Source organism: Polistes canadensis, unplaced genomic scaffold, assembly GCF_001313835.1.
Source record: "Polistes canadensis isolate GaletaPanama2010 unplaced genomic scaffold, ASM131383v1 scaffold_244, whole genome shotgun sequence".
In the NCBI taxonomy this organism is placed as follows: Eukaryota; Metazoa; Arthropoda; class Insecta; order Hymenoptera; family Vespidae; genus Polistes; species Polistes canadensis.
Window position 1 is genome coordinate 107,595 of NW_014569791.1, and position 24,211 is coordinate 131,805.

The following is a 24,211-nucleotide window of genomic DNA, read 5'->3' on the forward strand; positions in this document are numbered from 1 at the left end:
TGCCAACGGAAAACACATTGTACGATTCTTCTGAATGGTTTTGAAAGGGAAAGAAACGGAAGAAGAAGAAGAAGAAAAAGAAAAAAAAGGAGAAAAAGAAGTAGAAGTAGCAGAGAAAAAAAGAAAGAAAGAAAGAGAAAGAGTAAGAGAAAGAGAAAGAAGGTACGATAAAATCAGCGAAGAGATTAAGTCGTAAGGCCGATTAAGAAGTCACGTAGGGACACGTGCAAGTGGTTCTTAAAATATAGCCGCGCACGGACGAGGTGCGGGGTTAATTACCTCTGTCTTTCGGAACGACCGGTATAGTAATGTATTAGCGCGTTTAGGCACGGCCAGTTAATCCCATGGAACTCCTCGACGCACCGTTAACTACGCTTAACTCGTTAAATTTGTTCGATGTGTACCACGCCAAGAGTTATATAACATTAGTTATTCTAAACGTTTACTTTATTTTATAATATTTTTATATTTAACTAACGAAATGTAGATTTTTATTTGCGTTAAAGGTAGTAGGTTGTAGAACGAGGAAGAAGAAGAAGAGTAAAGTCCGATTAGAAATAAAATAGACGAGTGTGTATGAGTCAAGGTTGAAAGATGACACGTTTGATATAAATTTACATTATTAACATTGGTATTGGCAGTTTTTTTTTTCTTCTAATATACCTCCGAACATATTTCCTTCATTCGATTATTCTTTATAAATTGCAATCGTCTATGTCTGTCTCGATATCATTATTGCGATTAGAATAATGCAAAGTACCGGAACTGTGTTTTTGCTCGTAAATATCCGTTTCTTGTTCGTTCATATTTAACGAAGAATGCGTAATTACCAGGATTATTACAAATAGAGAATACTACAACGAGATATGATGGGTTTTACTCTTTAAAAATCTTTAACAAGTCTCCGTAAGAGATGACAAAAAATTCGGTTCTTGATCGTGATACACGATTAGTGTCGAAAAGAAGAGTTGAATAAAAGGAAAGGGGATTGGAGAGATGTTACAATTCGTATCTAACGATATTCGTTTCCTCTTTTTGAAAGTTTCGCGAAACGTCGGCACGCGAACGAAAGATAGGAATCCGGGTTTCGTTGGACGAACACGAAAAGCGTGCGAACGGTTGCATGAAAACTCGTCCTTATATATTAGTCGGTGTCGAAAGATTTACATCTTTTACCGGAAGTACGACTCGATTCGTACAGTTTTTCGTATTGCCATTTGCATGCGTGCCAACGATTCCCATGATCCGCAGGAAGTAACAAGATAAGAGATAACGTGTTAAAGCAATCTAATTAAAGCGTCATAAACAATGGCACATTGCACGAAAAGAGAGAAAGAAGGTTGTCCAAGCTGGGAGAATTTTTCGTTTCATCTTTGATATCATTCGAATCGTAAGAAAAATTACTGGACGGTATAAAAATGTTTATCATATTATTTGCATCGCGTAAAATTGCGAGAGATGATGCCGTGAATATACGCATACTTTAGAACAATTATTAACAATCTAGATTGTTGAAAGTTTCTAATGTTTATGTATGATTCATAAAAGATATATGTTATTACATACAAGAACAACCTACCTAGCCGTCTTTTAATTTCAAAACACGCGAACGTTCCTTTTTTATTCGAATTTGCTTCTCGCTAATTTTTTTTACTCCGTCATTGCAAATTTTATCATATATATATATATAAAAAAGGTTTTGCAGCTCGTTGATTCGCAATACGCAAAAGATAAACGAAAAGATTGTAAGAACGTGCGCGAAACAGACGTGAACGTTATTAATGAGCAAAACAATTTAATGGTAGAAACAATGAAGAGGACCGAAATAATGATCGCCATTCTTTGTAAAGATCATATCAGGATTGCGCTGTGACACGCGTAAAGCCTTCTCAAGGTGTATGCATTTATCGAGGTAAGGAAGTTTTTTCAAACTTTTTTTAACGACCGCATTTCCTGGATACGGAAGAAGAGTCCAGGGACCTTGATTTGATGCTTCATTCGAAGATAGGATCGAAATTTTGTCCCTAAGAAATCTATCGAGTTGATATTCAATTAAAAAGAGTAATTTGTATCACTTTCCAATTTTTTTTCTTTTGTTACCTGTAACAAAGTTTCACGAATTCATTGGTAACAGCGTTGTTTCAATCTGGAGAAAGGAATCGCGTTTTTGTTCGACGTGTAATTAAAATAAAAAAGGAAAGTAAGAAAGAACTAATTGTATGAGTGTTACGATAAGCAAAATAAATATGTACATACGTATAGAAGTAGAGAAAACATTTTAGATTTATTCATGATTTAGGGAATGCGTTTCTTCGTTGATTAGCATACGTTGCATAAAGTGCAAAATAATATGCTTCCTTACGCATCGCAAGCAAACGGGAACGTATTCGTTCGCGCACACGGAAAGCAAGCACGTGAGGGAAACATTTGTGTTAGTTGAAGAAAGAAGGAACTTCGTATTCTTTCTTTCTCTTACAGAACACAGAGCATTACACTGTTGTGTTGCTTTATCGAAAGCGCTCATCGTGTCGCATCCGGATTCAAATTACACACTCCCTGCTGGTTGCACTTATGTTTATTTATCTAGTTATTAAAATTGCATTAAGGATTAAAACTACTATAAGGGGGAAAAAAACAATCAAGCTTCAGTTTAAAATCCTGATTTTTGAGAATAGATTAATTTCAACGGCAAGCGTTTTATCTTCGATGACGAAAGAAATCATTTTATCTTCATTTAACGCGAGATCGTAAACGTCAACGTTGTTTTCCGTCGTCAGTCTCAACAGATGTCCTGTTAACCAAACGAAATTTCTTCGGGTATAGAAGAGCATCGTCACGTTTCTGCAGAAATACTATGATCGCGGCTGCTTTCTCGCAAATCTCCTGGCTCTCGCTTACCATTATCATTACCACCATTACAACCCAAGTCTCACGTGCCGCGACGTTACGTGCTTTAATTTGAATACACGATGCAGGAAATGTCGCGAAAACCCTGGCCCTCGGCCATTACCGACGACACTTTCTGTGTACATTTCTATTATCTTTAGTTAAAATGATCTGTCATCTCATTCTCTCTTTCTCTCTATATATCTTTATTTTTCTTTCTTGCTTTGTGTGGGTAGATTTTGATATGTTACATATACTCGTAGATTTTCAATTAATCTCGTTCAAGATAATCGACCTAACGTCAGACAACATTAACAACTTCCATTGTAATGAATCGATTAACATACTTATGTATTTTACACATTCGTTAATTACGTTTCGCATCGTGTGTGACGCACGGGAAAATCCGTGGAAATGCATAATTAGATTGCGTAACGAATATCTACGATTGAGGCATCGGCGTTCTACCGAACGGAATCTCGTCGTCTCCTCGTGAAAATACAATTCGTTCAATTTTTTTACAATCGCATTTTAACATATTGCAGACTTAAAAAAAAAAGAAAAATAAATAAAATTGATTAAAGTTTATTTATATTGTTTTATTTCCATATCCGTTTTCAAAACAATAGCCACATGAGATAAATTTTTCAGAAAACTTGCCAGTCCGCAATATGTTAAAATCAGATGATATGTTATTTGTTATGTTGATTAGGAAAAAATTATTTGAAGGAATCAAGGGGGGGGGGGGTTTATTACGATCGTGAAAATGAAAGAATTTGCATTGAGGACATATGGTATGCGGATCCTATGAAATTTTCGGATGACGGACAGGAGAGAAAGAATTCACTGCAGGATACGGGAACCACAATGACTGTGGCAAAACATTATAAGTAGGGAGTGTGAATGGAATCAGCTTACCAGCTTGCTAAAATATTATAGAGAAAGAACCGTCCATATTTATTCGAATTAAAAATCGAAAACGAGAGGGTCGTTCGAGGCCAAAAAAGAAAAAAAAAAAGAAAAAGAAAAGAAACAATTTCGACTTTCGCAATGTTTTCGAAGAATCCGAAGAACAACGGTGACATTTTTTCGTTCGTTTATTTTTCCAAACGCAAGAAACCGACGATCCAATAGACGTCCTCACATTCTTGATTGGTGATCGAGAATCGTTGTTGATCGGAATCATCGGTTGACTTGGATATTCTGATTCACGTGTATTCAAGTACGCAGAGTATCATCGTATATAGCTTGTTTCTACGTTTCTGGCGTGTTTCAAAAGACTCGTTAAACCACAAACACAACAACAACCATGATAGAAAAGTCTCTACACTCTCTGTGAGTATTACTGTGAGAAAAGCATTGCTGACACTCGCGTCGTTCCCACGACTCGTATTTTCTACTATTCGAAGACCAAGTCAAATTATTCTTTCGATATCTTAACGTTGTAAACAAGCGTCCCATTCTTGGAAAAAGATTGCTGCATTTTTTGTTCTTCTTATTCTTATTCTTTGCATCTAATGTGTAGAAAAAGTAGTACTTTTAGAGTAAGATGAGTTTGAAAATGAATTTATTCAAATAATTGCAAGAAAAAGGGTTACGAGATACGTAGAAAAGAATACAATCTTTTCTTCCTATTGTATTGTCTGCTGCTTCGGAAACGTGTTGGGCATGTTCAAAGGGCAAAGGACGGTCAATAAAAAGAGATAGAAATATAGATAGAATTTGAGAGTGAAAGAGATAGAGAATAAACGTATTGGTCGATATGCAAAGCACAATCTTTACGTGGAAACTGCGCGCCACGTCGGAGAATAATTCAATCGCTTCGGTCAACTCGAGCGCGGGATTATGCACCTTGTCCTTTTAACCGAGTGTACGGCGCGCGTTTTATACGCTTGTAGTACGTGGTACGTTTAAAGCCGGAATGCCAATCGACGAACGTCGTCGAGTTGCACTCGAGAAAATTAGCATACGAGATCGCCAAATACGGCGAGAGCTTCGTTTCACCTGCGTTAGATCGCCGACAAACGCAATGAATATGTTAATTTTCATCATTTATCCGTTCAACGGATAAGCGCAAACCTTGTCGCACTAAACAGACGGTCCTTGAAACCAAACACTTATTTCCAATCATTTTCTTTATTACTTATCTATTTGCTTCGATAATAATTCTTTTAAATTATCCGCATTATTTTATATATTAATAGTAGAAGGGAATGGATATATTTGTATTGAATTTAAAATAAATATTTTAAATATTAATGCAACAATTTCTGATAAATGAAACCCCTCCTAGTTATGCATTGAACGTAAAATCGAATGATATGACAAAATAAAATATAATATTTTGACACAATCCAATGTATGAATCGATAACGATTCAATCCCCGTTTAATATCGAAACGTAAACGATAAAATCTCCCTGTTAAGGTACACACATTTATTCATTCGTGTGAATATACCTTCGTAGAAGATGCATGAGTGTGTGTGTGTAATAATGCACCAGGCTGTACGTGTTGATGCAACGTGCTCGTCGCGTTATCGCTCTGACTATGACTCGTACGTGCCATTATAAGTTTCATTAGAAGAAGTGCATTTCCTTTTCCGAGGTTCGCTGACAAGGTCGTCCGTACGTTTATCCACACGAAGGATTTCTACTAGATGAGGTGATAGTTTTACTCGTAAAATGTCTAAGTTCATTTCAGAATAAGTTCTGTGTACTTTGCGTTCGATAACTCGTCCAAGTTTGCATTGACTCATATTCTCTTAGTTGCTTTCCACACCCACGGAATTCTTTTTAAATATTTCGACAGGAACGACACTGGATACGCGATAAGAAAAAAAGCGGGAGAAAGATACGTATAGTAGATTGTGTGTGTACGTAAGTGTATATGAGTTAGAAGAAGCGTGAAAAGTCGAGGAGAGGCACGTGATCAAACAAGTAAGGCAGTACAGGAGACAAGCAAGGAAAGAGAAAAGAAAGAACCCTTCCACCTGAATGTTTAAAGAAAAAAGGTACTAGAAAGTCGGTCGCGTGTCGCGACAACGACGCTGATTCGTCGTTGGGTACCTTCTTCTTCTTCTCCTTCTTCGACCTGTGCACTTCTCGTTTCGTTATGTTCCTTCGAAAAGGTACGAAGGATCATCTTATACCTGAATGGGTTAAAAAAGAACGGAGAAACAAGGAGAACGAAAAAGGTGAGATGAAGGAGGGAGGGAGGGAGGGGGGAAAGCCACGTGACCCTTTCTTTCTCTCTCTCTCTTTATCCTTTTCATTATTTTTCTCTCTCGTGGTACCTTCTCTACCTTCCCGGTGGATTCCTTCTGGCCCAACCTGACCTATCCAAAGGTGAGATTTATCCGGTATTACCTGCCACCACCCATACGCATATCGTATCTTCTTTATTGTTGCCAAACTTTCTTCCTTTTTATTTTTTTTTCAGAGTTGTCTCTCTTTTGATTTTATTTGTCTATGACAATTTACATAATTTTCCATAAATTTTGTTTATCATAATTTTTCTGTCTCGAGTATTTTTAGGAAATAAATAATATTCGAGATCATTAAGATGTTGGATAATAAACTTTCATTGATATATAGTCTCTTGAAATATTGGCAAATTAGTTGGTAGTCCTCAAGTTTCCTGTTTGTCACGTGCCCGAAGGATTCTTAAAAGAGATGCTTGTGTAGGTCTGTGGAAATAATAGATGGGAATTCGTTGAACTAGCCCGAAGCGTTCGAAAAGAGCAGGATACGTGTGGACCTTAATTCGAAAGTCGAGTAGGCTATAATCGGAAACCTGCTCGCACAATGCAAATACGGAGGCATTATATGCTCGTCGTGATGTAACAGCAATTTGGTGCCTAACTAACTTCCGGTTCTTTCGAGGACTTGAAAATTTTCATTAAAATCATATTATTGTGGCTTAAGACGTTTCAACTCATACCAATACATGTTCTTCCGTTTGCCGATGATTTTCAACGTAAGAAAGCGCGCGTAAGATCAAATTGAAATATCTATTAAATAGAAAGATTTACATATTCACGCTTTCTATAACATGTGAATTCGAATTTATAAATGTCCCGATGATATTGCGACAGAGAAGTTTATTCATCGTAAAAGTCGACCAGTTTTTACATAGGAACATAATTGATTTCTCTTTCCAAGTCGGTCTTTTATAGTTTCATGCGATAATCGTTTCGTCGAAGTTAGTTTCTTTATAATTATCCTTGTAACCAAGAGTTTAACGTACGATCCAAAGAATGATCGCTTTTTTTTCCGAAAAAATACTTCCGGCAATAGTAGGTTACTTTATCGATATTTATTAGACAGAGTTAATATAATATTTTTGTTATAAAATATTCATAAATATTCAATAAGAGATCGAAATAACGTTATCAATTTTTAGTCTGTTAAATTCAAATCATATGAAGAATTATTCGAAGTAGAACACTTTACATAAATATCTTGTTTCTTTATGCGCGACAATATCAACGTAAAATTTCGAAATCATATGTCCACGCTTTCTCCTTTATTCGAAAAAAGCGGCTAATTTCACCGTCTATGTCAGATTATCCAAATTAGGCTGTGGGATCATTCATATTTATTCCTTAACACGTGAGAAAAGTATTTACCTACGTGTTTGTGTATAAGACCTCAGTCAGATTTCTTATCCGTATATGTTTATCTTTCCGTTTGATTCGTCGAAAGAGTTAAGTTTATCGTTGAACGTAAAAATGTTCTAATTTTGTGATTACGATAACCCAAAAATCGATTGCATACACAATCATATTCGGAAAGGTTTATAACTGTAAATTGAATTTTTTTTATTGAATATTGTAGACGTCAATGAGACAATAATCTAAATTGTCAAAATTAGGAATTCGTTAAGGAAGAAAGGAAAAAGATATCTATATATATATAGAAAAAGAGAGAAAACAAGTTCGAGGAAATGGAATAGGTATACAAAGAAGATCAGTGATAATCGGTGGCAAGAGACAACGGAAGATAATGGTCCAGAGTACCGTGAAGTACACTCACGAATCGGAAGCCCATCTAATTTTCCGCACGCAAATGTTTCCAACGACGGTTAAAGGAGAAATAATGAAAAATAAAAAGATCATCTTCGCGTTTCTTTAAATCTTTATTTTTTCGGAAACACTAATGAAGGCTAAAACGTAACATATACGTCCCTGAGGGGTTGCTTATTAGAAACTATCAGGATGAAAAAGATGAGAAAGAAATAAAGATTTAAGGGATAGCATTCAAATCTCATACGTTGTATTGTCATTAACATTAGTTAATTTAAATGTGGACCACTTTTCGGTATCTTTACTGATTGCTAGTAGTAATGATTCAAATGAATTAATACGTTTCTTTACAATGTTCATTATCATGCGAATACTAAGATTATAATGTTATCTTCATTGTTATCTATCTTTCCATCCGAATATTTATAATTCAGACATAAGTGATTATTATATATTATATTTCTACGGCGTGTCAATTTGTTTGGAAAGATTTATTGTCTTCGATAAAAAAAAAAAAGAAAAAAAAGGAGAAAAAAAAACTGCTCGAAAATTCGATTCGTAAGATAGGAAAAGAGATTGTTAATTGTAATACACAACATGTGAGTATGTAAGTACATATATACGTTTGAGAATCGAATCTAATTATACGATAAATATTGTTATATCCTTCTACATCAACCTGTAAATAATATAGGTTGAAAGGAGTATCGCGTTACACGGTAATGGAAGGAAAGTCAGGTTCGCGTGAACGCGATGATCCGTACGTGCGAAATACACCGTTCGCGTCCTCGCGAGTAATTTACTCTTTATTCTCGATCGTGTTTCGTTATTTGATCATATTAGGGTTATTCTTTTAAAACTATAAGTCAATTAGATATAGGAACTTATAGTACGTTACCCAAAGGGATGTCTTTATCGTAGCAAGAGCTGCGTAATTTCTATATATGATTTTAAATTATCACAGAGAGAGGTTTTTCTGCTTCACGATATAAAATCCGTCATTATATAATTATTTATTATTGATAAATTTTCTCTTTTACCCTGATAATAGCACATTGTGCGACATTGTTGCCTTGTTCTTCGTATTGTATATCTATAAAAGTCTATTTTTTTCTATAATATCTTGTTAAGATAGGGGATCGATACTTCTAATCCATTAATTGCATTTATATTTATATGAGGCGAGGTAAGTAATTGAACGTGTCACTTTTTTTTCGCACGATGATCGTTAAGAATATTAACTCGTTGGAATTGATATAAGTGCCAAGATAAAAATGGGTGGAGTAAAAGGTTAATAAAAAGAAATGAGTAGATATTTTACGAAATTCTTCTTTTTTCTAAACTAGAATTCGTTCTATCATTGGTCGCGCTCATCAAAAATAATCATGTTAACATACGCACTCTTACGTAGTTATATTTATTCAAAGAAACTTCGAAGCTTAAACGTTATCGATAGATACGATATCGAGTGATTTTTATTTTTTATATTTCTAGACTATTCTATATCGCTCACGTTCGCTTTGCTTCGCGGTTTAGTTAGCATCGATTACAATTAACGTAGCCGCAATTGCATTGGTCGAGCCGATAAATCTCAAAGATACGCGCGAATATCTTTCAAGAAACTATCTATATTTGTTAACTCGTATTGATAAGATATTTTCTTCCTTATAACTTATTTCAATGATACTTTGATAGAGAGATTTTCACGATTTCAAAATATCTAATATATTCTTCTTTTTGTTATTAATCCGAATGGTGCATAAATTTGAAAAACGATTAGCATGAATCGCGATAGTTTATTTTTCAGATCGGCGTATCGCGTTCGATTGATTAATCTATGATAGGATATATAAAATGTGTTAATGATGAGGGTATAAAGGAGGAGTGTTATCTGAAACCGAAAAACTAAACAGCAATCACGTATTCCTAAAGAGTTATTAATAAACTTAAACTGTACCACTATATATCCTTGATTAATAATAACGTTGAAAGACATCGCTAAATCTCATCTATATATCATCAAGAAAAAAATGGACTTTACATTAAGTTCGATTAAAATTACCCTACATATATTATATATATATATATATTTTAGACGTTAACGCGAATATTATCGTTCAACTTCGATCGACCGTATGACTCATTCGTTAATACGCTTTGAAAGATCACGAACGCGCTAGTGATAATTCCAGGTATCAGGGCGATTAGTATCAAAGATAACCATTAATCGTGGCTCATTTATCGAAATCTAATAAGCGATTATACGAACTATGTTTTAATTTATGAGCCCAATTATTTTTTGCGTGTTCAACGTGTTTGATTATCAAAAAAAAAACGTTATTTTTTAAGAATTAAGATTTAAGAATTATTAAAAACTCACCATTCTCGATATCTCTTAGGGGTCCTGGCGGACTACCCCCAGTGGAAACACCCTCGTCTTCGCTACTACTGGTACTAGCCTCGCTGGGGCTGTAACTTCGTCTACTACCAGATACCCTGATTTTTTGTGTGTTGACTGTACCGTTGTTGTTGTCAGTGATCCTGTTCTGTAATCTCTCGTGCATAATCCTAACTCGCGATTGTAGCCTATGTTGTTGTAGAGTTCCGACGGAAAAATCTAAAGGTTGATCGATCTCCGAATGGATCTGATGCCTTTGCACCTGTTCGCAAATTGCACTTGCTACGAGAGCTTGCGTTTGACTGACTCGAGCAATCGGTACTACATGTTGTTGTTGTTGTTGTTGTTGTTGTTGTTGCGATTGCTGTTGTTCCTGATGTACGGCACTAGGCGTGCTCCACCATTGATGACTACCCTGAATCGATCTCCAAGCTTCTATGGTATTGTTATTCGTTGGACTGGTCTGTTTTTGTTTTTGTTGTTGCTGCACTTGCTGGTGGGATTGCTGTTGTTGTTGCTGTGACATCGCAACCTCCACTAAATTGTTGTTTTCTAAGAGATGCATGCTGGGTGTATGGGTCATCGAGGTTGGTAAAACGAAAGGGGTGGGCCCCACTAAGGGTGGGCTGACTTCCTGCCGTTGTCGATGACTGTGATGCTGTTGCTGTTGCTGTTGCCGCTGTTGTTGTGTTTGTTGTTGTTGTTGTTGTTGCGGTGATTGTGGTTGTTGTTGTTGTTGCTGCTGTTGGGGTGACGTTAGAGGAGGCTGAGAACTTGGTTGTATCAATACCGGAGGTGGAATTTGTCGAATCCGCGCGGCCTCCGCGACCCAGCGGCGCACCGCCTCGCTGTCGAGACCCGCCAGCCCTGCGAAATTTGGTTTCGACTGGCCGCCGGGCGATGATAAACCCTTCTCGGGTATCAAGCCGGGTAGCGCGAGAAGCCCAGTGCCCGCCACCGCGACCCTGGGTTCCGATACGCCCCCGTAAGCAGACAACGCCGCGAGATCCAACGTGTTACCGGGTGGTCTTCTATCGATTATTTTTCAATTGTTAACTCTTTGTTATTCTCGATGAGATAATAGCATCGAGCGAGTAAGAGTATACTACATAAAACACACCACCACTGATAGAAAGCTCGTAAACGCGGCTGCGGCTGCAGCACCACTCTATGAGCGTCACTCTCGTGAAACACCCACTGTCTTGCACGATCTCTCGTCCACCTTATCAGAAGACAACACGTAACACACCCGCGAAGTTTGCCAACTAACAGACACACTGTGTTCGATCCGTCGAGCGTCACTCGGTCTCGGAGATACCGATAACGGCTGTCATTGTAGAAACAAATTTTCACAAACTACACGTGTTCGAGAACTGAACAATTGTAAGGGTTTCGTTTAGAATTCTCGGGTAAGTTAACAACAGGAGGATGAGGGTGAGAGTGAGGGTGAGGGTGAGGGTTAAGGCGACTACGCGAGGAGATGACGCGCGATGAGATGACGCGACGACGACGTCGTCGGCGGCGGCAGCAGCAGGTTGGAGGGCAGCAGCTCGGAGGGCTGCGGCTGCGGCTGCGACGGCGGTCAGATGCTGTCGCGTGCATGTGTGCAGCTACACTAGAGGGCCCACGTAGGTCCGGCAGGCCGCCTACCGGCCACGGCGAACGCGAGGCGCGTACGCGGACTTGCCGAGGCCGGAACGGATAGAAGGTGGGGGAGTCTTGGTCGCCGCTGCTGCCGCCGTCGTCGCCGTTGTAACCGTGGTTGCCGCACGCCGTCGCCCGCCGTCACCCGCTGCCGTCGCCCATCGTCACCGTCACCACCACCGCCGCACGCCGCCGCACGCCGCCGCCACCGGGGGCACACGAGCGAGCGCGAAAGGCCCACGCGTGGGAGAAAGACGGACTGCGTCGCGAGTGGACGAATCCGGTGGTGGGGATGCCCGCAAGCTCGGGTGGGGAATCCTGGACCAATCGGAACGCTGCGCTCGGCTCCGCCCGCCGCGACGTACCGAGCGCGCCTTTTTACCCCGCGTGTGCGCGCCTCCCCCTATCCAACTACATCACTCCCCCCCCGCCCCACGACACCCACCCCCTTATCAAGAATGACTATTCCATGAGTTATTTGCATCTAACATATTTTTCTTTGCCGAGACCTTCTTAACGTTATTATTGCAATGCTGGAGATTGATTATACATTTTTTCTCCTTGACACATTTTTTTTTCTTCATATGTTATAAAAGTTTTAAGATATTGTTTTAATCTGTTTCTGTTCTTTGTTAGTGCTAAACAAATTTCAATTGTTTAAAACTGCTGTCCGCCTTAGCTTTTGTACTCCTAGGTACAACTCTCATCTATCATATTTCCATACACATCTGGGAAATCTCTTCACCACTCCCAATATTTGAATTTGACATGCGCAATAGTGGCGGAAAAAAATGTGCTTTTAAAGGAGTTCCATTATTGGTCGGTGTGCCTACTGCCGTTCTTCCCACTTCTTCCTCTTATCGCGCTATCATATTTCCATACAACCAAAGACGTAATACCACCACCACCACCATCACCACCACAACCACACGGGAAGCATTATTACCTACCTATATTACGTTCATCGGGTGCTCGAACGGATTTGAATTCAGCATGCGCAGTCCGATGCGCAAAAAGGGCACTTTAAAGAGGCTCTTATTGGTCATAGGAACGTCACCCTCCCCACTCTTCATCGGCGTGTTCTGCGTAGCTAAGCTCGCGAACGTTGCACCCTTCCTCTTATCGCGCTACCACCCCTATTCTTCCTCTTCGTCCTCCGTAGAGCACAAAAACAGCGGGTAGAGGGGCATCCACCCCCTTCTTTGCTTCCGCCACCCTCGTTCTCCTGCTTTCTCTTTCTTCTCTCTTTCTCCTCGTTCGCGACGCGATAGGGCTCGCGCACGAGGGTGGCTGAGAGGGAGGCAGAGGAGAAAGACCAAGCGAGCTGGTATTGATTTTAATGACGCCCCCACGACACTCTAGTCGCGATACCGAAATTTACCATAGAGGCGCGAATAATATCTACGCTCTCCTAAGTAAAGAAACATTCACACTTGTCAAATCATCAATGGGATTTTCGCTTACTTTTCATTCTTATTTTGTTCGTATACTCAAATAAAAATGAGAATCACTGTGTCACGAATTAATTGTGTACGCATAACAGAAGACAGAGTCACTTGACTTTTATAACCAAAGGGGATCGAGTGACCCCACCTGAGGGGTTCTGTATAAATTGACTAGGTGCATAAGTAAGAAAGTTATAGATAGAGAGGGAACCTAATCTGAATAAAGTAAACCCTTTTCTCCCTTTAATGTGAACCCTCTTTTTTATTCATCGCGTGCTGGTATTTGCATGACCCTCCTCGTACTAGTGCAGGTGCCAGGCTTCCCCCTTTTTTTCATATTCAATGGGACGAACCTGTAAGCAAGGGGTAACTATATGGAAATGGGTAGGTACCTGCGTTAAGTTCTTTGCACGGTACTTTGCGAAGGGTCGATTTCACTCAACAATTCGAGCTCTTTTAGCTAGATACTAATTTTCCACCTGTCTCTTATTCAACAGGTATCAATGTCAATATACTACCTTGATGGATCGAATAAATTTAACGAATCCTGTTATTATAGATGAACTCGTTTAAATTAAAACAACAACTTTTTTTCGCGTAGAAAAATGTTGCACGAAGAGACATTGAATAAATGACATTTATTTGCTTTAACGTAAAACACCAAGCAGTCGTTGCTACCTCTTGACCCCATGACCCTCTCTCAAGCCCGACGACTTATATCTGTATGGGTATATTCTATACGTACGAATGGTAGCCTAACATTCAGCCACCTGCGGCTTCTGACATCTCAAGCAGCGAAACCAAATAACGTTCAAATCTTTCTTCTTTTTCCTATTCCAGATTCAAGTTGCTTTAGTACTTCAATTTTTATTTTCTATTTACGATGAATAAAATTTTCTTTAACATTTTTTACGATGTGTTTTTTTTTATATTTTTAAATTGTACTCTGTAAAGAAAAGTAGTCGATGTAATCGTACTTGTAGCTACCGTTACGATCCGATTTTGTTTGTTCTCCGTATTTTTGGGGGAAAAGTATAAAAAAATGCTACTTGCCATACGAATTCTTTTTCTTATTGTCAGGACTCCTTGACGGTACCGCACCCTCCAAACGGCAATAAAGACGTCCCATTACGTGCGAAATTAAAGGTTTTGATCCTACCGTGTACGAGAGCTACGGACAAAATTTCTTTCTTTCTTCGTTTCGTTTTTTTATCGTTACTCTTCGATAGATTGAAGATATCTCTTTCTCTCTTTTTCGTTCTCAAACGTTACCAGGTGTGCGAATAAAAATTATTTTTTACCCTTCAAGTATTTTCTATCTCAGGGTGGGGAGATATCGACAAAACAAAATCGAAAATTTCGGTAATTCGAGTGGGTGCAACGGGTTCCAAGTAAATACAATGACACAACAATGGATACTTCAAGAGAACAAAATATTTATCCTTGAGAGTTTTTTTTTATTTCTAACTAATTTGTACTGCAATAATTCGAATTTTTAAAAGGAAAAATTGTTGGCCCATAGTTTTTGTCCTTTTCAAAGAAGAGACAAAAAAGTGTTCAAAGTGAAATGTTTTTAATATAACAATATTTTTGTGTGCTTTCAAGTTTCGAAAGTTGTCCGACTGGTATTACACAAAAGTGTAATAATATTCGTAATAGAAATATTTCGAGAAAAGAAAAATAAACGACGTTTAACCAAGCAACAAAGGAGACTTCGGTCTCGTTTTACGTTTTCCTGTGAATTCTGCTTATATACATTCCCATGGTTTATGATGCTCGAGTTATTTATTGCCTCCTGTTTTCCGAAGCTTTTACTCGGTTTCCTTGTTATTTTCATTCGACGACATACAGGTAGCGGATCATCTTACTTATTACTTTAAAAAATTACGACATCATGGAATTCGCCGAAAATGCACTTTGCGTCTGATGTTTCTCTTATCAAAAGAAAACAAAAAGAACAAAAATAACTGATATGTGTAACTTATGTACGCACGTAAGAAGTTATACTTCTTTTTAGCGTAAGAAAACATTTTTTTTCGCAATCTATATGCCTTATAACGTTCCACGTTTGTTTGTGATAGATTCTTTCTTTTTAGATATATTTTTATAATAATAGAAATTTAAATGTATACTGATACTGGTCAAAAATATCAAAATATAGACACATCAGTCCACACTAAATATAAGAGAGTTATATCAAACTACTTTTATGCGTCAACAGGCATGGCGCAGTGACAGCACAAGTCCCTGCTCGATCATTTAAGTCAAGCAGCATTTGAGTACGATTAGAACTTGGATGGGTGACCGCTTGAGAAGAGAAAAATTTGAAGTCGCTATGCCCGCGCATCGTAAATATCTCGACAACTTCGTGGTGTTGATTTTTCGGTCGCATTTAACTTCACTTTTTAAAACGCGCCAAAAGAAGTATAACTTCAAAAATAAAAATAAAACAACAAGAAATTAAAGAAGAAACGACCACCATATGCATGAAAAGATTCGTAACGTCATTCATGCATGGGTCATGGACTCTGGGAAAAGAATAAGATGAGGAAAAGTCTAGATTAGTTCGTGGGCGGTTTTATATTTTGAAAAACGATCAATCGATACGGCGCGGGCCCACGTACCTGGCGTGAAATCGAAAACGTTATCCCGTCTAAGGTACACCAGGTATATCTCGAAGGCGATTTTTCGGCTCGCGGGAGTAATAATGAGGTTTCAGTTTTGAAACAGCGTGAAGGAACATATATACTATACATATATACCTACATATAGGTATATTGACAGATCAAAGGGAGCCGACTTCTGGCCACCCCATCGTCTTTCGCAATTTCAAGGTTCCTTTTCGGACACCTCAGGCCGACTTCCATTTTCCGGATGGTTCCTTTCTCATTTTACCCACCCCTTTTACTTCCAACAAATTCCAAAGTATTCTTTTCCATACTATTCGACCAAATTTCCTACGAAGAAACCAAATGTAAAACAATATTTGAATATTTTTAATTCGTTCTTAATGTTCAGATATATTCCCAAAAGTATTGACCCGCACTTAAAAAACATTTTCTATACTAAAAATTATGCAATTCTACGCGAAACTTTTTGAATTGAACCGAAATAAGAAATTGACGTATGTTCAGAAAGATCATTGGCTCGTCTTGCATTTGCGATATCGTGTGCGCGTAATTATGACCACGTCACGATGCGTTCATATTCCTGACATTACGCATGTGAGGGAACGTAACGTATGATTATAAAATAAGCGGTTCCTTTTGTGGTAATTAACGGATCGAGGCTTGCCTCAAATGAATTCGGGTGAAAGACATTATTATTGTGTATATCGTCAAACGAAATACTTGAGTACATTTTAACGAAATTTTCATTAGAATAATTTCAATAACAATTTGAAATATATATTTAAGAAAATTTGCATGCATCTTTTATGTCTCTTATGAAACTAGAAAATACATCGACACGTATACTTGTATAATATTTTCAGCGTAATTGGTTGGCCAATTAGACTTTTCAAGACCAAAAAAAGTATAGTAGGAGGATTAGATAAGTGACATTCTTGGGATTCATGATGTTTCGCGGACACGACCGTAGATCGACCTCGGTGTTGCACGCTCTTCTTCTTCTTCTTCTTCTTCCTTTTCTCGACATTCGTCAATTGCCACTTCTCTCTCTTTCTCTCTCTTTAGTTCTCTTATTCTTTCTCACTCCCATATTCATTTCTGTTCATCTCTTTCTATCATATTCTCTATTAAATTATCTCTCCGTCTCATTTTCTCCCATTCCATTTTACACAACCTCTCCAACTGTCTTAATCGTCAATGTATGCGTTCATTTTATACAACGAAATATTCACCGGATTAAGGTGAATTGCTCGTTTACGTTTGACTCTTAGGGAAGAAGCGTAAAGAGGGGGAATGAGAATGAGCAAGGAGCTGAAATTGCGTGGGTGCATACATACATACATACATACTAGCACGTTTTTAAACGTAACGTATAATACGTAAAAGCGTGAGAGTAATCGAGCTCATGGTATTATCATTTCGAATATTAACATATATATTCCCTTCTTTACATAATTATTCTGTATTATTTTTTTTGTATGAAAGAGAATTAGAAGAGAATTAGATACACTTTGACAATCTATAAATAATCATTTGATTTTACGTCATTAAATATATATATAACTTGTAGCTTATTAGTTGATCGTTCATTTTCTAAATATGGCAATATGTTAGAAACAGAAGCAGAGAGTCACGACAAGAGGTCGAGGTCTTTAAAACTGCGGCAATATTGAGTTTCACAGCGATATCAAGAATAATATAGCACGCGCCTCAATTCAATCCAGCTGCCGGTTACTGTCGTAGCTAACGAGTCGCAATTTAAAAGGCCGGAAGGATTAATTCATATACCAATATCCATGAACCAACACATACAAAGAATAATAAATGAATAATAATTATTGGATAAAAACGATTTGAATCCTATCATGATTAAATTAAGCACCTTTTGTTTTGTAATCGATATAATCTACAATAAATTTCATACCATTACCATATATATATGTAAATACGAATATAATAATATCAATAAGAAATTACACATTAGACTTAAATAATTCATTCTATCGTACTATAATGTTTATAGTATTATATTATACCATAACCCTACTCGTATTGTTAACTTTTATCGATAAGAAAATTGAGTAGAAATTTAGCGGATGATCAAGATCAAGCGAACAGTAAGAATATTTTGGTCGATCGCGTGCATATGAAGGGAACGTTATGAGTAAAGAAGGAATTAAAAGGAAGAAAGAAAAATGGACGGCTGGTTGGCGATTACTGTGAAATATATAATACTATATAGTATCATGTGGCGTTACTCGGTTGCGTAGCACGAGTAAGCGTCGGCGAGCATCAAAGAGACGGTGGCTAGTTGAGCCACTTAACTTACTCGAGTTTTCGCATTAGTGAGGTAAAATACTTCGAGGGAAGACATCAAGTTACCGAGAACTTTCCTTTCACGAATGATAAATAGATGGATATATATCAAATTGAACAAAACTTGAATAACAAATATTATTTTTCATGAAAATTTAACGAATAAAATAAGAAATAATATTGATACTTATTTATTTCATATATATTCTATATCGACAAAAGTTAGCAGTTGGTTTTTCTTAAACGAAATCGAAAATAACCTATGAAAGACAAAAAGGTATCTTGATAAAACAACGCTCACTATTACCACCGAATAAATAATCATCAAAATATCTTGTTGTTGTTGTTGAAAATAATTGTTCTGCCAATTGCTGCACCGTTTTAACGCTTTTTAGACAGACAATTCTCAGTATTACATAGTTAGAACTGATTCAACTACGTAGAACGGATCGAGCAGTGTTAAATATACCGTGAAAAAGGGCAAGTAAGCCCTACTTCCTCGTACAGATCATCGCTCGCAATGTACATGAACGATTCTTCACGGATTCTCGATTTTATGCAAATATTGATTCTTTCCCTCCCCCCTCTCCAAAAAAAAAGGCAAAAAATTCGACCGATCCTAGCCCCCTTCGGTGCATCTGCATACGAAACACAATGCCGTCAAATGTGGCTACTTTTTTTCTCCCTGATTCTAAAAGAACCGACAGTTGGTCAGTCACATTTGGCCTGTAATTTCTAAACTGCCGAAACGAGATAACGTCGTGGGTTTTTTTTTGACTCCCCTGATCGGTTCTAACAGAAATTACCAATATAGATAGATAGATATATATATGGAGCACTCAATTTTCCTTCGTTTATCGTTTTTTTTCGTTATCTCGATGAAACAACGAAAGTGTGTGGCTTTCGTTCGGTCATATATCCTTCGTTTTCGTTGATTAAAACGTCAGTAAATTGGGAAAGTATCTCTTTAACGTCAGATTGGAAAGCATTAGGTTACTTTTTTTATCGTTTCTTAGAAGATACATTTTTTCATTAGTTAGTATAGTAATCGTTTTGCAAATGAACGTGGCACGAGATCGTATATGCAGTGAATTTTGTTGTTTGAATGATTAGAACTTAGGTTTACTCGTGAATGGGTATAACAAAGGCAAAATAATACAATGATCACGTTCTTGCGATTCTATGAATGTCAAATAAGCTTCCGTATGAAGAAGTTCTTCTAGTAAGTATTACTTGTGATCGTGCTTATGGTATATTCGATATCTGAATACAATGAACTAACGGAGTATAATATCTTACTTAATGGTATTGTGACCTTTGCGCATAAAAGATCTTTCTCTCTTCCTCTTTTTCTTTCTTTTTCCAAGCAGGACATGCCTATATTTACGCGTTCGCGCGAGCACGCGTAGGTGTATACTCTTAAACGGCCTGAACGCCGTTTTATTAGATAATTACTTGACGAGATGCGTGGGTGTTAGTATATTGTGTGCTTTGCGTGATATACGCGCGAGTTGCCGTCAAGTGTACAGGAGAATCGATCGATATTCTTACCTTCCCTTATTATTCTTCTTCTTATTCGATCATTTCGTCAAATTTCATTTATGAACAATCCAAATATTAAGTTGTAAAGTTAATTATAATAATTGGACCGTTTATTTTGAAGTCCATTTTCTGTTGTTTCGAGAAAATTAAAAAAATCCGCTTACTATAAGTATAAAACATATTTTCCTAAACTTTTCAAAAAAACTGCAAAGATGCATAATTTGCAGCATTGCATTCTCTGATATTTTATGAACTTTTCATGCTAAATTTATAACTTGACAAAGTATTCTATGCGTAGATAAAAGAGTGCACTTGAATTTTCTCGAAACAACAGAAAATGGACTTACACCACTTTCAAAATAAACGGTCTAAATTATATGAGAGTCGCTGCATATGCGATTAATATCAAAATTAAGTGAAGAAAAAAGAAGAAAGAAAAAAAAAAGATATTCAAGGGATCCAGTTGACATGGGGGGACTAACATTTACTCGTGCAAAGGGAGCACTGAAGTCTACCGAGTTAGGATAGCAAACTTTTCGCCATAAAGAGTCGCCTGTCAATTCATCTTTCTTATATATATTTCACGTCAAAATATTGCAATAAATCATCAGAGTAGCAACGAATGAGAGTTGGGAAAGAGAGAAAAAGAGAGAGAGAAACAGGGTGTTAGTCTCAATCCACACCGAGTTAGGAGACTAATGGTACTGGCCATCGACGTATTTTACAGGGTGTGATATTTAATCCAAAACGCGCGCATTTACTTCCTACCAAAAACTTTCCTTAATCATTGTCTCCAAAGATTTAAGGCAAGATTCTGAAAAATCTGATTTTTTCTTTTCTATTATTAAAGAATACTCGTTGTATTTTTAACCGTTAAAATCCAACTATAAAATATATTGAAAGAAGGATCGAATTCCAAAAGTATGGCCATTATCTCGGTGGAGGGTAAACGTACCCTTATTTTAAAGACCAATCTCGTATTTTGAGGGTTGTATGACGTTGATTATCAATCGACGTTTGCTTTCGTCAAATTTGGAATACAATAGATTCGCAATCTTTTTCAAAATTCGACGGGTTTTTGAAAATATTTCTACGTTCTTTTTTTCCCTAGGGGGGTTTACAGTTATTTTTAGGAAAAGGAAAAATTGTTAAGGAAAGGTTGAAATTGTATTTGTCTCGTATAGAGTTAAAAGGAATGAAGACGCAAAGAGAGTCACGTCGTTGGGTAAAGTCAAGGACAAGAAGATGATAGTGTTGGGCTATTAGCTGGCAGATTAGCAGTAAAAAATTGAAATTTGCACGGACAGTTCGATGCGCAGTGGCGGCGGCGTCAGTCTGAAGAAGTTTAAAGTGCTTTAGATGGAAAAGATTGGAAGAGAACCGAATCTGCCACGCATCGAGTTCGACGAGTGCTCGCTTGCTTCTCGTCTTTTTTTCTCTTTCTCTCTTCTACTCTTTTACTTTCGGCTCGTGCATTCATCTTTCTCTTTCTCTCTCTTTCTTTCTCTTTCTCTGCAGGTATGAAATGAGATATGGTTACGAGGCTCATATACCACGCGAGACCGAACAGGGACGTATCCTTGAAATTCTTTTCGAAAAATTTTATCTTAGATCGAACAAATACTTTTTTACAAAATTAATACACTTTTGTATATATTTCTATACGTGTAGTTAACATACTTTGCAAGATAATATCATTTATATCAAAGAAACGAATTAATAAAGAAAGTAGGATGAAACAAATTTTGTTAAACAATATTACAGATGAAATTTGTTAATAAGGAGCATCCCTGTAGCAAAAAATTTGATCGACGGTCAAGAGGACGACACAGAGGACCCAATGTGAATTCATAAGTTATGCCGAAAACCCTTGGAGAAGTTCCTTTTGGATATATGGCGAACCGTAACTAAAAGGTCCTTAACGGGATACTCGGTAGTCGATCGTAGCAATGAGTTAGCAACCGTTCTTTATTACCCACGGTGGTTATAATTGCAAGCGTCTCGAAAAATTTCACCCTCTAGACGGCACGAGTATCATCTACCTCCCTCCTTTTTTTACTCCCTCTTCCCTTACCTTTTTTTTTTCGCTTCAGGGCTACTCCCACCAACTTTTTTTTCTTTTTTTTACTGAAGCGTGACGAAAGTACCTATTCGCGAATCAAGTATATATTCGGTATTTCATAGTTGTTTCATTGTCTCTCTCTTTCTTTCTTTTCTCTTTTCTGTCTTACTTTAATCGTAAAAGGAAGAAAACAATATATTATCGAACAATAAATTAATATTAAATACATTTACATACAAGATATTAAATTTCTTGAAGTAATTTTTAAGTGTTACGTGACTCATACAAAAAGATTAGATTAGAATTAGTGTCTTTAAATAGATTTCATTGTTTTTTTGATAAAACAGCAATGTAACAAAAAGCACCTACGTTAGGTATAGGTTGAGAAAGAAGAAAATCACCATTATCCGGAGAACGGCGTAACAATTCTGATCTTCTTCCTTGACCGATCATATTTTTTAGTTTTGTAAATCTACCATCTTTTTGCATCTTCTCGTCAGTATCAACAGACTAAAATAATTATCTTTATTAAATGATTTTCTCTGTTAAATATATAATTGTGTATTTTATTAAATGTAAAATAATTTTTCGGTTTACCAGCAAATTCGTCATTGATAATAACGATTGATTAGGTGGTGGTTTGTTAAAAGGTGTTTTCAATTCACCTTCTTGAACGTTCAGTACGAGAAAGTGCATAAAATTGTTCCGTAATTTCATTTCATCGATTGACTTCGTACAATTTTTTAAAAATCTTAACCATCTGACAACGGTTTGTCTGTCTAAATCGTAAAAATATTTTCATCAGTAGGAAACTTTATTATAATAAAGTTGGATTATTTATAAATTTACCTTGTATATTTCTAAGATTTGGTAACATAGTTTTAACGCAAAACAGGTTATAATTCCAATCGTAAAGAAGCGATTCGTGTAATTCGTGCATCATTATAAAAATATTTGTGTTAATCTGTTGAAAGATTTTCAAATAGTTTAGAATTAGTGTTTAATTGAATTTTCGCATAAAATTTGTCATCAAATTGAACCCAATGGTACGTATAAGTCTCGTGAAGTTAGTTTAATCCAATAACTATCGACAAAGGGACTTCGTTTGTTTATTATAATTATGAAACATAGCGTGTTCTCAATCTAATCGGTTGGTAAGGAATAGATTACTCTACTCATTACGAAATTAAATCTCAACGACAATGCGAAAGATTGTACTCGGTGAAATCTTTCATTGCGATCGTACGATTGGAGGAACAGGTGTGTCAAAACGTTCAGTCAAAGGAAACGGTGCCCTTTTCCTTCCGTTTGAACGTTTCTAACGAAGTTGTGCATATGTGTTTGCGATTTCCTATAAAATTGTTGACAACATCTTTGAACGCCAGCCAAGCTTTTAATTCAGTAGTATTCAATGTTGCATCAAATATTTCGTAATCAGCATTATAAAATTAATAGAAAAAAATTAATTATGTATTGGACAAGGAAAATCATGTTGGCCGGTGTTATAGGAAAAATAATAAAAGTAAAATATATCTAAGAGATTTGTGTTTCTGTTAAAACGACATTGTTTCGACAAAGAAACGTAAGATTTTACTTAAAACAATGGAACCAACTCGAGGGGGGAAATCGACTTGCTTTCTCTCTTTCTCTTTCCTTATTCTCGGTAAAAGGATAGTAAATGAGGAAATAGAGGATCGGCAGGAAGTCGAGAAGAGTAATTAACTCTTAATTGAATGCAAAGTCTCGAAGAGGTGCACCAAGTAACACGACAAACTAATGCGACACACTGAAGAAGACTCGAGTAAACAAGAGACACGGTTTTCAATGCTCGCCTCCGAAACGTTTCAAGGAAACGACGTGCGAATGGCAATTTTCTTCATTATTATACTAATTGTTGTAATTACCGGTCGTATTATGGTAATGAGATGTGACAGGAAGAACCGACTCGAAGATACGCGCGGCTGATTTGCGTCAGGGTTGCGTTCTCATTTTGCTCTCGTTCAAAGGATTTTCAACGATTGAAGAATGAGAATAAATTTCGGTTAGTATAGAAACAGTGAATGGAATAGAATCAAAGAGTATAGAATAATTTGTGGGGTTGGTACGTTACTGGAATATCGAAGAAGGAAAGTTTTCTTTTCTTGAAGAAGAAAAAGAAAAATACTCCAGTAGCCAAACCTTGTTTCTTTGACTTTTCTCATACGGGTAATTTCACCGACGCAAAAGGACCCACCCACGCAATACGTCGTGTTTTTATAATCTA

The 24,211-nt window shown here is 37.0% G+C and overlaps 2 protein-coding genes across 3 annotated transcripts in view; both read right to left on the reverse strand.

Annotated features, from left to right (window-relative positions):
- The window catches only part of LOC106790539 (POU domain, class 2, transcription factor 1-like), a 92,221-nt gene extending 80,210 nt beyond the window's left edge, over window positions 1-12,011 (reverse strand). For both annotated transcript variants that reach the window (XM_014755517.1, XM_014755516.1), the window contains exon 1: window positions 10,292-12,011. In XM_014755517.1, the coding sequence (XP_014611003.1) occupies window positions 10,292-10,892 (601 nt within the window). In that variant the 5' untranslated portion in view covers window positions 10,893-12,011. The remainder of the gene's footprint in view (window positions 1-10,291) is intronic.
- A 10,261-nt stretch (window positions 12,012-22,272) lies between these two features.
- On the reverse strand, window positions 22,273-22,891 carry LOC106790528. Its single transcript, XM_014755503.1, has 3 exons — window positions 22,798-22,891; window positions 22,546-22,727; window positions 22,273-22,458 (listed from the first exon to the last, which is right to left on the reverse strand). The coding sequence occupies exons 1-3, from the start codon at window positions 22,889-22,891 to the stop codon at window positions 22,273-22,275; spliced, it is 462 nt and encodes a 153-aa protein (XP_014610989.1).
- Window positions 22,892-24,211: the final 1,320 nt, after the last annotated feature.

Coding starts and splice junctions, on each gene's coding strand:
- LOC106790528 (XM_014755503.1), bottom strand. CDS start 22,891: ATGATGCACGAATTACACGAATCGCTTCTTTACGATTGGAATTATAAC. Junction 22,728..22,797: donor AAATCTTAGAAATATACAAG/GTAAATTTATAA, acceptor TTTACGATTTAG/ACAGACAAACCGTTGTCAGA. Junction 22,459..22,545: donor TATCAATGACGAATTTGCTG/GTAAACCGAAAA, acceptor TAATTATTTTAG/TCTGTTGATACTGACGAGAA.